The following is a 16,118-nucleotide window of genomic DNA, read 5'->3' on the forward strand; positions in this document are numbered from 1 at the left end:
TTCCAAAGTTAAAATGCTGATGAATGACAGAAAATTCACACTGAATCACCAGCTTCTATGTTGTATAATGTTGTCTTCTTTTTTTAACATCTTTATTGGAGTATAATTGCTTTACAATGTTGTGTTAGCTTCTGCTGTATAACAAAGTGAATCAGCTATACATATACATATATCTCCATATACCCTCCCTCTTGCGTCTCCCTCCCACCCTCCCTATCCCACACCTCTACGAGATGGTCCCAAAGCACCGAGCTGATCTCCCTGTGCTATGCAGCTACATCCCACTAGCTATCTGTTTTACATTTGGTAGTGTATATATGTCCATGCCACTCTCTCACTTTGTCCCAGCTTACCCTTCTCCCTCCCCGTATCCTCAAGTCCATTCTCTACATCTGTGTCTTTATACCTGTCCTGTCCCTAGGTTTTTTTTTTTTTTATTCCGTATATATGTGTTAGCATACGGTATTTGTTTTCCTCTTTCTGGCTTACTTCACTCTGTTTGACAGATTCTAGGTCCATCCACCTCATTACAAATAACTCAATTTCGTTTCTCTTTATGGCTAACATTCCATTGTATGTATGTGCCACATCTTCTTTATCCATTCATCTGTCGATGGACACTTAGGCTGCTTCCATGTCCTGGCTATTGTAAATAGAGCTGCAATGAACATTGTGGTACATGTCTCTTTTTGAATTATGGTGTTCTCAGGGTATATGCCCAGTAGTGGGATTGCTGGGTCATATGGTAGTTCTATTTTTAATTTTTTAACGAACTTCCATACTGTTCTCCATAGTGGCTGTATCAATTTACATTCCCATCAACAGTACAAGAGGGTTCCCTTTTTTCCACACCCTCTCCAGCATTTATTGTTTGTAGATTTTTTTGGTGATGGCCATTTTGACTGGTGTGAGGTGATACCTCACTGTAGTTTTGATTTGCATTTCTCTAATGATTAATGATGTTGAGCATCCTTTAATGTGTTTGTTGGTAATCTGTATATTTTCTTTGGAGAAATGTCTATTTAGGTCTTCTGCCCATTTTTGATTGGGTTACTTGTTTTTTTGATATTGAGCTGCATGAGCTGCTTGTATATTTTGGAGATTAATCCTTTGTCAGTTGCTTCATTTGCAAATATTCTCTCCCATTATGAGGGTTGTCTTTTCATCTTGTTTATGGTTTCCTTTTCTGTGCAAAAGCTTTTAAGTTTCATTAGGTCCCATTAATTTATTTTTGTCTTTATTTCCATTTCTCAAGGAGGTGGGTCAAAAAGAATCTTGCTGTGATTTATATCATTGAGTGTTCTGCCTATGTTTTCCTCTAAGAGTTTTATAGTGTCTGGCCTTACATTTAGGTCTTTAATTCATTTTGAGTTTATTTTTGTGTATGGTGTTAGGGAGTGTTCTAATTTCATTCTTTCACATGTAGCTGTCCAGTTTTCCCAGCACCACTTATTGAAGAAGCTGTCTTTTCTCCATTGTATATTCTTGCCTCCTTTATCAAAAATAAGGTGACCATATGTGCATGGGTTTATCTCTCGGCTTTTTATCCTGTTTTTGTTTTATCCTATATTTCTGTTTTTGTGCCAGTACCATACTGTCTTGAGTACTGTAGCTTTGTAGTATAGCCTGAACTCAGCCTGATTCCTCCAGCTCCACTTTTCTTTCTCAAGATCGCTTTGGCTATTTGGGGTCTTTTGTGTTTCCATACAAATTGCGAATTTTTTTTGTTGTAGTTCTGTGAAAAATGCCATTGCTGTTTGATAGGGATTGCATTGAATCTGTAGATTGTTTTGGGTAGTATACTCATTTTCACAATGTTGATTCTTCCCATCCAAGAACATGGTATATCTCTCCATCTGTTTGTATCGTCTTTAATTTCTTTCATCACTGTCTTACAGTTTTCTGCCTAGAGGTCTTTTGTCTCCTTTGGTAGGTTTATTCCTAGGTATTTTATTCTATTTGTTGCAGTGGTAAATGGGAGTGTTTCCTTAATTTCTCTTTCAGATTTTTCATCATTAGTGTATAGGAATGCAAGAGATTTCTGTGCATTAATTTTGTATCCTGCTACTTTACCAAATTCATTGATTAGCTCTAGTAGTTTTCTGGTAGCATCTTTAGGATTTCTATGTGTAGTATCATGTCATCTGTAAACAGTGACAGTTTTACTTCTTCTTTTCTGATTTGTATTCCTTTTTTTGGGGGGGTGGTGTGGACCATGTTTTTTTGTTTGTTTTTTTATTTTTTAACATCTTTATTGGAGTGTAATTGCTTTACAATGGTGTATTCCTTTTATTTCTCTTTCTTCTTTCATTGCTGTGACTAAAACTTCCAAAACTATGTTGAATAATAGCAGTGAGAGTGGGCAACCTTGTCTTCTTCCTGGTCTTAGTGGAAATGGTTTCAGTTTTTCACCATTGAGAATGATGTTGGCTGTGGGTTTGTCATATATGGCCTGTATTGTGTTGAGGTAGTTTCCCTCTATGCCTACATTCTGGAGAGTTTTTATCATAAATGGGTGTTGAATTTTGTTGAAAGCTTTTTCTGCATCTATTGAGATGATCATATGGTTTTTATCCTTCAGTTTGTTTATATGGTTTATCACACTGATTGATTTGTATATTAAAGAATCCTTGCATTTCTGGGATAAACCCCACTTGTCATGGTGTATGATCCTTTAAATGTGCTGCTAGATTCTGTTTGCTAGTATTTTGTTGAGGATTTTTACATCTATGTTCATCAGTGATATTGCCCTGTAGTTTTCTTTTTTTGTGACATCTTTGTCTGGTGTTGGTATCAGGGTGATGGTGGCCTTGTACAATGAGCTTGGGAGTGTTCCTCCCTCTGCTATATTTTGGAAGAGTTTGAGAAGGATAGGTGTTAGCTCTTCATTAAATATTTGATCACATTCACCTGTAGAGCCAACTGGTCCTGGGCTTTTGTTTGTTGGAAGATTTTTAATCACAGTTTCAATTTCATTACTTATGATTGGTGTGTTCATATTTTCTATTTCTTCCTGGTTCAGTCTTGGAAGGTTGTGCTTTTCTAAGAATTTGTCCATTTCTTCCAGGTTGTTCATTTTATTGGCATATAGTTGCTTGTAGTAATCTCTCATGATCCTTTGTATTTCTGCAGTATCAGTTGTTACTTCTCCTTTGTCATTTCTATTTCTGTTGATTTGAGTCTTCTCCCTTTTTTTCTTGATGAGTCTGGCTTATAGTTTTATCAATTTTGTTTATCTTCTCAAAGAACCAGCTTTTAGTTTTATTGACCTTTGCTATTGTTTCCTTCATTTCTTTTTATTTCTGATCTGATCCTTATGCTTTCTTTCCTTCTGCTGATTTTGTGGTTTTTTGTTTGTTTCTCTAATTGCTTTAGGTGTAAAGTAAGGTTGTTTACTTGAGATTTTTCTTGTTTCTTGAGGTAGGATTGTATTGCTATAAACTTCCCTCTTAGAACTTTTTTGCTGCATCCCATAGGTTTTGGGTCGTCGTGTTTTCATTGTCATTTGTTTCTAGGTATTTTTTGATTTCCTCTTTGAGTTCTTCAGTGATCTCTTAATTATTTAGTAGCGTATTGTTTACCTCCATGTGTTTGTATTTAAAATTTTTTTTTACTGTATTTGATATCTACTCTCATAGTGTTGTGGTCAGAAAAGATACTTCATACGATTTCAATTTTCTTAAATTTACTAAGGCTTGATTTGTGGCCCAAGATATGATCTATCCTGGAGAATGTTCCATGTGCACTTAAGAAGAAAGTTTATTCTGTTGTTTTTGGATGGAATGTCCTATAAATATCAATTAAGTCCATCTTGTTTAATGTATCATTTAAAGCTTGTGTTTCCTTATGTATTTTCATGATCTGTCCATTGGTGAAAGTAGGGTGTTGAAGTCCCCTACTATGATTATGTTACTGTCGATTTCCCCTTTTATGGATGTTAGCATTTGCCTTATGTATTGAGGTGCTCCTATGTTGGGTGCGTAAATATTTACAATTGTTATATCGTCTTCTTGGATTGATCCCTTGATCATTATGTAGTGTCCTTCTTTGTCTCTTGTAATAGTCTTTATTTTAAGTCTCTTTTGTCAGATATGAGAATTGCTACTCCAGATTTCTTTTGATTTCCCTTTGCATGGAATATCGTTTTCCATCCCCTCACTTTCAGTCTGTATGTGTCCCTAGGTCTTAAGTGAGTCTCCTGTAGACAGCATATATACAGGTCTTGGTTTTTTTTGTTTTTTTTTTTTTTTAAATAAATCTTACATTATTTATTTATTTATTTTTATTTTTTTTATTTTTTTAGACATTTATTGGCCTTATACTTCTTAAAGTTTTTTGTCCCCTGAATATTTTAATTAATTTATTTACTTTTGCTGTGTTGAGTCTTCGTTTCTGTGAGAGGGCTTTCTCTAGTTGTGGCAAGTGGGGGCCACTCTTCATCGCAGTGCGCGGGCCTGTCACTATCGCGGCCTCTCTTGTTGCGGAGCACGGGCTCCAGACGCGCAGGCTCAGTAGTTGTGGCTCACGGGCCTAGTTGCTCCGCAGCATGTGGGATCTTCCCGGACCGGGGCCCGAACCCGTGGCCCTGCATTGGCTGGCAAATTCTCAACCACTGTGCCACCAGGGAAGCCCCAGGTCTTGTTTTTGTATCCATTCAGCCAGTCTGTGTCTTTTGGTTGGAGCATTTAATCCATTTGCATTTAAGGTAATTATCAACATGTATGTTCCTGTTACCATTTTCTTAATTGTTTTGGGTTTGTTTTTGTAGGTCTTTTCCTTCTCTTGTGTTTCCTGCTTACAGAAGTTCCTTTAGCATTTGTTGTAAAGCTGGTTTGGCGGTGCTGAAGTCTCTTAACTTTTGCTTGTCTGTAAAGGTTTTAATTTCTCCATCAAATCTGAATGAGATCCTGGCTGGGTAGGCTAATCTTGTTTGTAGGTTTTTCCCTTTCATCACTTTAAATATGTCATGCCACTCCTTTCTGGCTTGCAGAGTTCCTGCTGAAAGATCAGTTGTTAACCTTATGGGGATTCCCGTATATGTTATTTGTTGCTTTTCCCTTGCTGCTTTTAATATTTTTTCTTTGTATTTAATTTTTGATAGTTTGATTAATATGTGTCTTGGCGTGTTTCTTCTTGGATTTTCCTGTGTGGGACTCTACGCTTCCTGGACTTGCTTGACTATTTCCATTCCCATGTTACGGAAGTTTTCAACTATAATCTCTTCAATATTTTCTCAGACACTTTCTTTTTCTCTTCTTCTTCTGGGACCCCTATAATTTGAATATGTTGTGCATTTAGTGTTGTCCCAGAGGTCTCTGAGGCTGTCCTCAATTCCTTTCATTCTTTTTTCTTTATTCTGCTCTGTGGTAGTTATTTCCACTATTTTATCTTCCAGGTCACTTATCCGTTCTTCTGCCTCAGTTATTCTGCTACTGTGATTTCATTTTTAATTTCATTTATTGTGTTGTTCATCATTGTTTGTTTGCTCTTTAGTTTTTCTAGGTCCTTGTTAAATGTTTCTTGTATTTTCTCCATTCTGTTTCCAAGATTTTTGATCATCTTTACTATCATTACTCTGAATTCTTTTTCAGGTAGACTGCCTATTTCCTCTTCATTTATTTGGTCTGGTGGGTTTTTACCTTGCTCCTTCATCTGCTACATGTTTCTCTGTCTTCTTATTTTGTTTAACTTACTGTGTTTGGGGTCTCCTTTTCACAGGCTGCAGGTTCATAGTTCCCATTGTTCTTGGTGTCTGTCCCCAGTGGGTGAGGCTGCTTCAGTGTCTTGTGTATGCTTCCTGGTGGGGGGGACTGGTGTCTGTGTTCTGGTGGGTGGGGCTGGATCTTGTCTTTCTCGTGGGTAGGGCCGCCTCATGCTAGGCAGCTCTGCCATCTCCCAACTGCTAGGAAGATCTCCCCCACCTTTAACAGTCATCAAATCACTGCCGTCTCCACCACGGACCCCCAGCCCATGCCCGACCACTCTCAAGACGTCTCCTATTTGATTCTTTCTGGCCACCTTTATTGCTGCCAATTAAACATTCTTTCAGTAAAGGTTTATGAAGCCCCATCTATAGGAGTCACCAACAGTAAAATGGTAAGTAAGGAGAATAATCCAACAGAGGCAACTATGCATAAATAGGCACTTTTATTAAAACGTGATAAGAGCTTTAATAAAAGGTGATGGATTTGTCAGAATGGCCATCATCAAAAAGTCTACAAATAATAAATGCTGGAGAGGATGTGGAGAAAAGGGAACCCTCCTACATTGTCGGTCGGAATATAAATTGGTGCAGCCACTATGGAGAACAGTATGGAGTTTCCTTAAAGAACTAGAAACAGAGCTACCATGTGATCCAGCAATCCTACTCCTGGGCATATATCTGGAAAAGACAAAAACTCTAATTCAAAAAGATACGTGCACCCTAATGTTCATAGCAGCACTGTTAAAATAGCCAAGGCATGGAAGCAACCTAAATGCTCATCGACACATGAATAGATGAAGATGTGAGATATATATATATATATATATATATATACACACACACACACAATGGGATATTACTCAGCCATAAAGAAGAATGAAATAATGCCATTTGCAGCAACATGCATGGACCAGAAGATTATCATACTAAGTGAAATATGTCAGAAAGAGAAAGACAAATATCATATGGTATCACTTATATGTGGAATCTTAAAAAATGATACAAATGAACTTATTTACAAAACAGAAATAAACTCACAGACATAGAAAACAAATTTATGGTTATAAAAGGGAAAGGGAGGGGAGAGAGATAAATTAGGAATTTGGGAGTAACAGATACACACTACTATATATAAAATAGATTTTTAAAAGTACCTACTGGGGCTTCCCTGGTGGCGCAGTGGTTGAGAGTCCACCTGCTGATGCAGGGGACACGGGTTCGTGCCCCGGTCCAGGAAGACCCCACATGCCGTGCAGCGGCTGGGCCTGTGAGCCATGGCCGCTGGGCCTGCGCGTCCTGAGCCTGTGCTCCGCAATGGGAGAGGCCACAACAGTGAGAGGCCCGCATACCACACACAAAAAAAAAAAGTACCTACTGTATAGCACAGGAAACTGTAGTCAATATCTTATAATAAACTATAATGGGAAAGAATATGAAAAAGAACATATAAGATGTTACAGAAAAGCCCAAACAAATTTTTTTGCCAACCCAATATATATATATATATATATATATATATATATAACTGAATATATATATATAAACTGAATCACTTTGCTATACACGTGAAACATTGTATATCAACTATACTTCAATTTTTAAAAATTTTAAAGGTAATGGAGCATATATAAAATATTAGGGGAACAAGGAAATCTTATTACTTGCCCACTATCTATGCACACTGAAGATATAAAACAATTTTCCTTGAAGGAATACAGAGATATTTCCTGCCCTTCAGCAACATATAATCTAAAGGGCAGAATAAGTATGTAAGTGTTGACTTGTTATTATAATCCAAGTAATGATGTGCTATGGGAAATACGATATTCCACTATGTTATTCATAAGATGTTGCTGCATGTACCAGGCATAGCTATTAATAAACTTAGTCATTAAAAATTAACTGATGAGCAGAGCACTGAGTTACACAACCACAGCGGGGGCGTCTTCATATTACTTACTCTGAGAATACCAGCTCACTGCACCTTAGAGCACCTACTAAGGGCTAGGTGCTGTACACTGAGTGTATAATGTTAACCAAAAAGAGATTAACCCTCCTCCCTTACAACTTTTCTGAGGAAGAGACAGACATTTAAGAAATACATATGCAGGGCTTCCCTGGTGGCGTAGTGGTTGAGAGTCCGCCTGCCAATGCAGGGGACACGGGTTCGTGCCCTGGTCCTGGAGGATCCCACATGCCGCGGAGCGGCTTGGCCCGTGAGCCATGGCTGCTGAGCCTGCGCGTCCAGAGCCTGTGCTCCGCAACGGGAGAAGCCACAACAGTGAGAGGCCCGCGTACCGCAAAAAAAAAAAAAAAAAAATACATATGCAAATAAATATATGACTAAAGTTGTGATAAATACTATGAAAGGAAAAGAACCATTTGCTATGGAAGAAATGTAGTTTTTAAAGGGATCTGAAAGAATATTTCTCTATGAAGACCTGACATTCCCTCTGAGACCTGAAGGACACACAGAGGTTAACCGGGCAGAAAGGAATAACATGTCAGCAGAAGGCAGGAAAGAGTTGGAGGAGCTTCAGGAGCTGAGAGGAGGAGCCGGGCTCCAGAAGGGAGGCTGAGGGACCAGAGGAGAGGGCTCAGCTCCGGCAGAGCCTTGTGGGCCAAGGAGGAGCTTGGGATTGAAGTTAAATGCAATAGCAAGTGACAGGAGGGTATTAGGTAGACGTTTCTCTGCTGAGACGAACAGATGGAAGCTGGCAAGCAAGACAGGTTATGGAGAAATGAGTGCATAGCTGCTCAGCAAACAGATATCAAACTGAACGATTTATTTTCAGAGTGAAGATTTGAGTTCTGTTGTTTCTTTTCTATTTTCTAAACTTAATATAAATGTGTTCAGTTAGATAATTTTACATCTTGCTGTTATTTGGTCTTTGGTCCTGCCTAAAACAGGTATCTTTCAGTCAAGTGGTTAGCATATCTCTTAATGAGAAAAGTATATGAATCCATAAAACGAGTTGCTTTGGCTAATTATTTCCTCCAAGGTCTTTGAATGTTCAGGCTCACTTGAGCCTCAGGCATTGTTTGGATTTTACTGCCATCTAGTGTCCCTAAACACATAAGTTTATTTGTCCTTATGAACAAGACTCCCCCAAGCTGTGCAAATGAGCAAATATATATCCTCCAGAATGGGAGAATCTCTGTTTGGGTTTTATTTACATTGCATTTAAATCAATATAAAATAAGTCTGGGAGTAACAGAGCTTACTATCCTTACTATCCTTACTAACAGAGTCTTACTATCCTCTCTCTTCTCTGTCCAATTATCTTATCTAGGGTTTCACTGATCCTTCTGATATACACCCCCATTCTTCCTAAGGCTCTCATTGTGAGAATTCCTAATAAATGCTGACCAGTTTGCCTCCTGTACAAAAGTGTCTGGCCTTAGGGAGCGCTTAGGAGTTGAAATCCTCTCCCCGACTCAAATGCAGAGGGGTTATGGCTCCTCAAGGACAAACATCTTTTCCTAAAATGCAAATACAACTTGGCAGCAGCCCTGTTGTCCCTCCACAGTGATTTCCACACAAAATTCAGGGCTCACTGGTCCCATGAGGCTACTGATTTTAGCATTAGTTTTAGTATCTGTTCTAGTCTGTTTTTACAAGGCTCAGAAAGCCCATTGGCCTAAAATATTGAGTTGGCCAAAACTTTCCTTCAGCTTTTAAGTAAAAACAAAAGACACATTTTTTTATTTTCACCAAGAACTTTATTGAACAACATATTCACCGCTTTGTTCCACTACCTTCTGCCACACTGATATGACAGCTGTCCCAGTACAATCTAACAAAATTGTTTCAAATGAAGTTAAAGACAGCTAAGCGGTACTAGAGCCATCTTACAGAAAAAAACAAATGACCTTTTCGGCCAACACAGTATATTCTCAAGCTATTGCAGTTCAGTTTGGTTTGGTTTTCTTAATCAAAGTTTGGCAAAGAATTGGCCGTAATGAATACATTTTTCAGAACACAGGTGAGGATGTACGTGCATTTGGGTAACACTCCTCCATGCACTTGTTCAAACATACCAGAACACTTTCTCTTGTCCACCACATCCTTCATTATAATTCTCTTTTTCTTCAAAGGTCCCAAGCCACTCGTTTCCGTTGGCATCAACCAGCTCCTTTTGACAAGCAGCAGACGTGGGCAATAGATAATGTCTATATCGGGGATGGCTGCACAGATATGTGCAGTGGCCACGGAAGGTGCATCCAAGGAAACTGTGTGTAAGTAGGTTTTTTTCCTTCCTTTTACAGAAAGTTCCTGGCTCACATTCTGGCCAGGAAATTTTTCTGAAACTGATTTTTTAATCACTTCCAAGCTGCTTTAGGTTATATTGATACATTTTTCCTGAAATCTGACCTTGAGCTAACTATGGAGTTTATGGCTATCTTTGTTCTTGCTTGGAGAGTAGGAACTGAACAATATCTTGTAGGGAGAAGGCTGAGTTATAATTGACTTGTTTTATTTTCTTCTATGTTTCTGTGATATACCTGAGCCTTGAAAAAGACATTAGAAGAAGTTCAGGAGTTTAATATGTTCTGACTGAAAATAATACATCTTAAGTATTTTTCTCACTTAGGTCTGAATGTATGTAGTGATATGCCTTACTTGTGGTTTGAATGGTATTCCTGTGGTATTTGCATAAGGAAGTATATAAATGCCTGATCAATTTGCCAGGTGTATTTGATGGACAGACCTACAATTTTACTCAGAGAGCCTTAGTATCTTTGGAAGGATCTAAATAGAGAGAGAGAGAGAGAGAGAGAGAGAGAGAGAGAATGTGTGTGTGTGTGTGTTGTGTACTACAACAGGGCTCTGTGCTTTATTTTCAAAGACTGCTGTTCGATGGGATACTATGAATGAAAATGCTGATAGAGAATTCAGTTCCTTCTCCACTAATCCCTGTACACCTGGGGAGTCTTTCCTTTGATTAATGATTCTAGCCCATATCCAGCATGACCTCTGAGATCCCGGAGCCACCCAGTCCTATATTCATATTTCCTCTAACATTGAACAGGGAATTCACTTCTGTGGTCAAAGATGGCAGATGCTATCCAAAGTACCCTCTGCTATTTGGAACGTGGCCTCTTGAATTCCTGATTGGCTCAAAGCCTCTATGAAAAAGACCAGTTTCATGAATTATTAGGACCAACCAGTTTACTTTGGTAGCTGCAGTTCCTTATCAGCCATCCAGAGCTGTGTCATGCAGGGACAGGGCTTTAGTAAATTCTTTCAAATTGCTTCTCTCTCCACCTGTAAGCCCAAGTCACTACTTTAGGAAAGCCTAGAGGCAGTTAATTCACAGCTTATTTCTAACCTAAAGCACTGTTAAGGAGAGCAGGTGAATTCCAGCAAGCTCTGTGAAGATAACTAACCTTTCATCATCTTGGACTAGGAAAAGGAGTTGGCTTCGCTAATTTGAGAGAACACTTGCAGGGGCTTTGTTTGATGTTGACTTTTCTTTTCTCTTTTTCCACTCCCAGCTGTGACGAGCAGTGGGGTGGCCTGTACTGTGATGAGCCCCAGACCTCCCTTCCAACCCAACTCAAAGACAACTTCAATCGGGCCCCATCCAACCAGAACTGGCTGACTGTGAATGGAGGGAAATTAAGTACTGTGTGTGGAGCTGTGGCTTCGGGAATGGCTCTGCATTTCAGTGGGGTTAGTGTTTGGCTACTGTTTATTCATTTCTGCATCCTCTGAGTTCCCCCCCAAAAAGTCGAGTCTCTTTTGAAGTTTAATTGGCAAATCAAGATGCACAGTTAGACACTCTAAATGCACAACCCTGATGTGAACTCACAACTTTCTACAAATCAGAAAATGCTAATTATTTTCAACACTTTCGTATCACAAATCAGCTGCGACAATTTAATTATTCAGGGTAGTGTCAGCACAGGCACATTTAAGTACACATTTAAAAAGGACTTAAACGAATTTCCAGCCTGGGATAGAGAGCTTGCACAATGTGTGAGGGTCTTCCACCTGAATGATGCTCTAATTGAAAATTCCTGAGCTTGCAACAGATTTGGGATTTAGGGAGCCAAAAATCTGGAAAATGAGCTTCAGTTTCCTGAATTTATTAACAATAATTAATCCCTTATGTAAATTATCCAAGAAAGAGTAATTGTTAGTAATTACTAAACACGTGTATTTATAGCAGATTATTTTGTGAATGATAGCAGCAATGTTAGCAAATTGCTTTGAGAAACTTTATAGCCATTATGCATTGCTGCCAAAGATGACTTGTTTAAAAGTAGAATTTCTCCAATACTATAATTAAATACCCTTTACAGGCCATTTAATTTTTAAAAATTACAAATTCACTATCAGTTCTTTACTGCCCTACCACGTCCTACCTTAGAGTTTACGTTTGTGCCAATGAAATATACTAGTATTTTAGCCCAAGAGTAGCAAGAGGACATATATTATGTTGGATTTTTATAATCATCAACAGTGATTAAGAATGCAGTGTTTCATAAAGAATGCTCAACATCATTAATCATTAGAGAAATGCAAATCAAAACTACAATGAGATATCATCTCACACCGGTCAGAATGGCCATCATCAAAACATCTAGAAACAATAAATGCTGGAGAGGGTGTAGAGAAAAGGGAACCCTCCTGCACTGTTGGTGGGAATGTAAATTGATACAGCCACTATGGAGAACAGTATGGAGGTTCCTTAAAAAACTAAAAATAGAGCTACCATATGACCCAGCAATCCCACTACTGGGCATATACCCTGAGAAAACCATAATTCAAAAAAGAGTCATGTACCACAATGTTCACTGCAGCTCTATTTACAATAGCCAGGACATGGAAGCAACCTAAGTGTCCATCGACAGATGAATGGATTAAGAAGATGTGGCACATATATACAATGGAATATTACTCAGCCATAAAAAGAAATGAAATTGAGTTATTTGTAGTGAGGTGGATGGACCTAGAATCTGTCATACAGAGTGAAGTAAGTCAGAAAGAGAAAAACAAATACCGTATGCTAACACATATATATGGAATCTAAGACAAAAAAAAAAGGTCATGAAGAACGTAGGGGCAAGACAGGAATAAAGACACAGACCTACTAGAGAATGGACTTGAGGATACAGGGAGGGGGAAGGGTAAGCTGGGATGAAGTGAGAGAGTGGCAGGGACATATATACACTACCAAATGTGAAATAGATAGCTAGTGGGAAGCTGCCACATAGCACAGGGAGATCAGCTCGGTGCTTAGTGACCACCTAGAGGGGTGGGATAGGGAGGGAGGGAGGGAGGGAGGGAGATGCAAGAGGGAAGAGATATGGGAACATATGTATATGTATAACTGATTCACTTTGTTATAAAGCAGAAACTAACACACCATTATAAAGCATTTATACTCCAATAAAGATGTTAAAAAAAAAAAAGAATGCAGTGTTCACAGTACTCCTCCTAGCTTAGATGGAACTCTGAGAGGCCTAGTTTTCTTCATAGGTTCAACTAAGAAATGACTATGTTAATGAATTAATATAGAAAACATTAAAATCAACTATAAAAGTTTAAAAAGCTTACAACTAATATTGCTAATTATAATTAAGTTGTATTACATTTTTGGACATCATTTTTAAATTGCATATTAAAATAGTCATCTCAGTATACTATTTTGTTAATAGCTGATACCTTTTTAAAAATCTAAAAGATACCTATAAATAGCTAGAAATAATTAAATAAAAATATAGAATAGTTATTTTAATTTCAGCTCTCGTATTGCTTAGAAGAAAATAGAAGAGAATCTCTTTAGAATACATTGCCCTTTGTAAGTAAATTCTAATACTGAAATTTCAAAGTTCAGCATATATTTGCTGTGTACCTACTGTATGCTAAAGGCCATACTAGGAGTTAGTATAATAGGAGAGATAAGAAAATCATTATTGCAATACTGTGTGACTTGTATTGCAAAAGAAAGGATGGAAGCCAGAGAATACCTAGAACCTGTAATGACGATTCCTTATCACCGTGTTGTTGCATTCTGCTTCTTTTCCTTAGGGTTGCAGTCGGCTGTTGGTCACAGTGGATCTAAACCTCACTAATTCTGAGTTTATCCAATTTTACTTCATGTATGGATGCCTGATCACACCAAACAACCGTAACCAAGGTGTTCTCTTGGAATATTCTGTCAATGGAGGCATTACCTGGAACCTGCTAATGGAAATCTTCTATGACCAGTACAGTAAACCTGGGTTTGTATTCTATTTTATCTCTTATAACTAGTATGTTTTTTTTTTTTTTTTTTGTTTTGTTTTTTTTTTTTTTTTTTTTTGCGGTACGTGGGCTTCTCACTGCTGTGGCCTCTCCCGTCGCGGAGCACATGCTCCGGACGCGCAGGATGAGCAGCCATGGCTCACGGGCCCAGCCGCTACGCGGCATGTGGGATCCTCCCGGACCGGAGCACGAACCCGTGTCCCCTGCATCGGCAGGCGGACTCCCAGCCACTGCGCCACCAGGGAAGCCCATAACTAGTATGTTGAGCGAAGATGCTTAGTAAGGCCTGCCAGCAATCCATCACAGGGACCACAGGGGACCTGGACCACACTCACCAGTAGAGGATGCCTCTGAGACCAACACGAAGACAAGGTTTCTGAGCTAGATAAACAGCTGGTTTGGGGTTTTTATTTCAAAAAAAACTAGTTTGTGAATCCGTAAATAAGATAAAATACACAATCACAATGCCAGTAATGAATAGATCCACTGTAAAAACTCATATAAATTAATGAATATATGATAATTAATTTCAAGAGCATTTTGGGAAAGTGGAAACAGAAAAGTAATTTATTTGTTTGTTTATATAGTGTTCACTCCATTTTAGAGAATTGGGGGCTAGAAAATAAACACAAAATGTAAATATCCTTAAGAAGCCTAGAGTCTATTTTTAAATTCCTTATTGAAAAACCCTGAAGAAACACAATGTATGGGTCATTTTTAAGAATATACTCTTTAAGGGCAAAAAACAGTTGTGGCTGATTAGAAAAGTCCAAAGGTTGTTAAAAAGGAAAAGAGCATATTTATTAAAGTAGGAGGAGAATAGGGAAGAAGAAGGTGATATAGGAGAGAAAGAGAGAAGGAGAGAAGGTTGGAGGAGAGCAGAGCAGAGGGGAGGGGAGGAGAAAGGAGGGGAGGGGAGGAGTGATTGCAGCCCAGTCAAGAAACAGAATAAATAAAAGGAGAAACATAGATAATCTCAGTGCATGGCAAACCAGGTACAAGCTACAAATTATGTAAAATTAAAACAATCAAGGATCTTTTAAATGATAATTTAAATTCAACCTATCAGTCAAGAATATGTTCAACTGTGAATTACAGAAAACCTAAAATAACTTAAAAGGTGTTTTTTCCTCTCGTATGTAAGTTAGATCCAGAAGGAAGTAACCCAGAGCTGCTACAGCGGCTCCACCAGGACCAGAGACCCAGGTTCCTTCTAACTGGTACTTCTGCCACACTCAACCCTTTGGTCTGAGAGGACCCACATTCCAGCCTGCAGGCAGGAGGATGGGGCAAGAGCAGTGTGCTGTCTCTCTTTAAGGACACTTCCTAACAGTTGTCCACACTTCCTTTCTCATTCTAATAGCCAGAACTTAGTCACAGAGACACACCCAGATGCAAGGCAGTCTGGACGTGGTGTCTTTATTCTGAGTGATTATTCGCCTCGCTAAAAAGATAGGCTCCTAATATGAAGGGAGAATGGGGAATGCGGCAGTTGAGGAAATGCCAGCAGTCTCTGCCATAAGCAAAAGTTTTAAATACTGCACTTGCATTAAAGTTGGACACCAATAAAGGATTCCAGATAGAAACTAAGTGGTACACAGTGTAATAGTGCAAAAAAATGTGCTCACCTATTAGTAGGAGATAGTAGGCAAGGCAAGTAAACTGTTTATGGAGAAAGTTATAATGACTCTCACATATGAGTTCCTGAACACTTTAACAGCATAGTATACAGGGAGAAGGAAGTTATGTTTCTGTAGGGTAAAAGCATAACTGTCTAATCCACTTTAGTTCTCTGAAGGAGAAACAAATTCACCAAGGCAGGAACAGTGGTCATAATTTATTTACACTTTTCAGCAGCCTTGGATAAATTTCCACTCCAAAGGATTTTAAAATGTGGTCAAGGATTTATCAGGATAGAGAAATGAAGATAAAAGATTGTTGCTCTGGATAAAGAAGTGTGATTGTGTGTTCCTCCAGGAACGGATAGATTTCTGATGTTATTTAATACTTTTTTAAAATGTTAATTAAACATGCCAATTCAAAGGAGAAAAATTATAGAAAGATCTTACAAGGTGAGCATACAAAAAAAGAGGGAAGGGAGGGGCACAGGTGAGCTTCAAAACTGAGATGCATGAGGAAATTAACTTTGGAAAAGAT

General features: G+C 38.5%; 1 protein-coding gene across 1 annotated transcript in view; it reads left to right on the forward strand.

The window, feature by feature from the left end:
* RELN (reelin) overlaps window positions 1-16,118 on the forward strand; it is a 525,406-nt gene that overhangs the window by 469,563 nt on the left and 39,725 nt on the right. The window contains exons 47-49 of the mRNA XM_060020286.1: window positions 9,803-9,943; window positions 11,204-11,381; window positions 13,746-13,939. Coding sequence (XP_059876269.1) covers window positions 9,803-9,943; window positions 11,204-11,381; window positions 13,746-13,939 — 513 coding nt within the window. The remainder of the gene's footprint in view (window positions 1-9,802; window positions 9,944-11,203; window positions 11,382-13,745; window positions 13,940-16,118) is intronic.

The sequence above is a fragment of the Delphinus delphis genome, chromosome 9 (genome assembly GCF_949987515.2).
Source record: "Delphinus delphis chromosome 9, mDelDel1.2, whole genome shotgun sequence".
Classification (NCBI taxonomy): domain Eukaryota; kingdom Metazoa; phylum Chordata; class Mammalia; order Artiodactyla; family Delphinidae; genus Delphinus; species Delphinus delphis.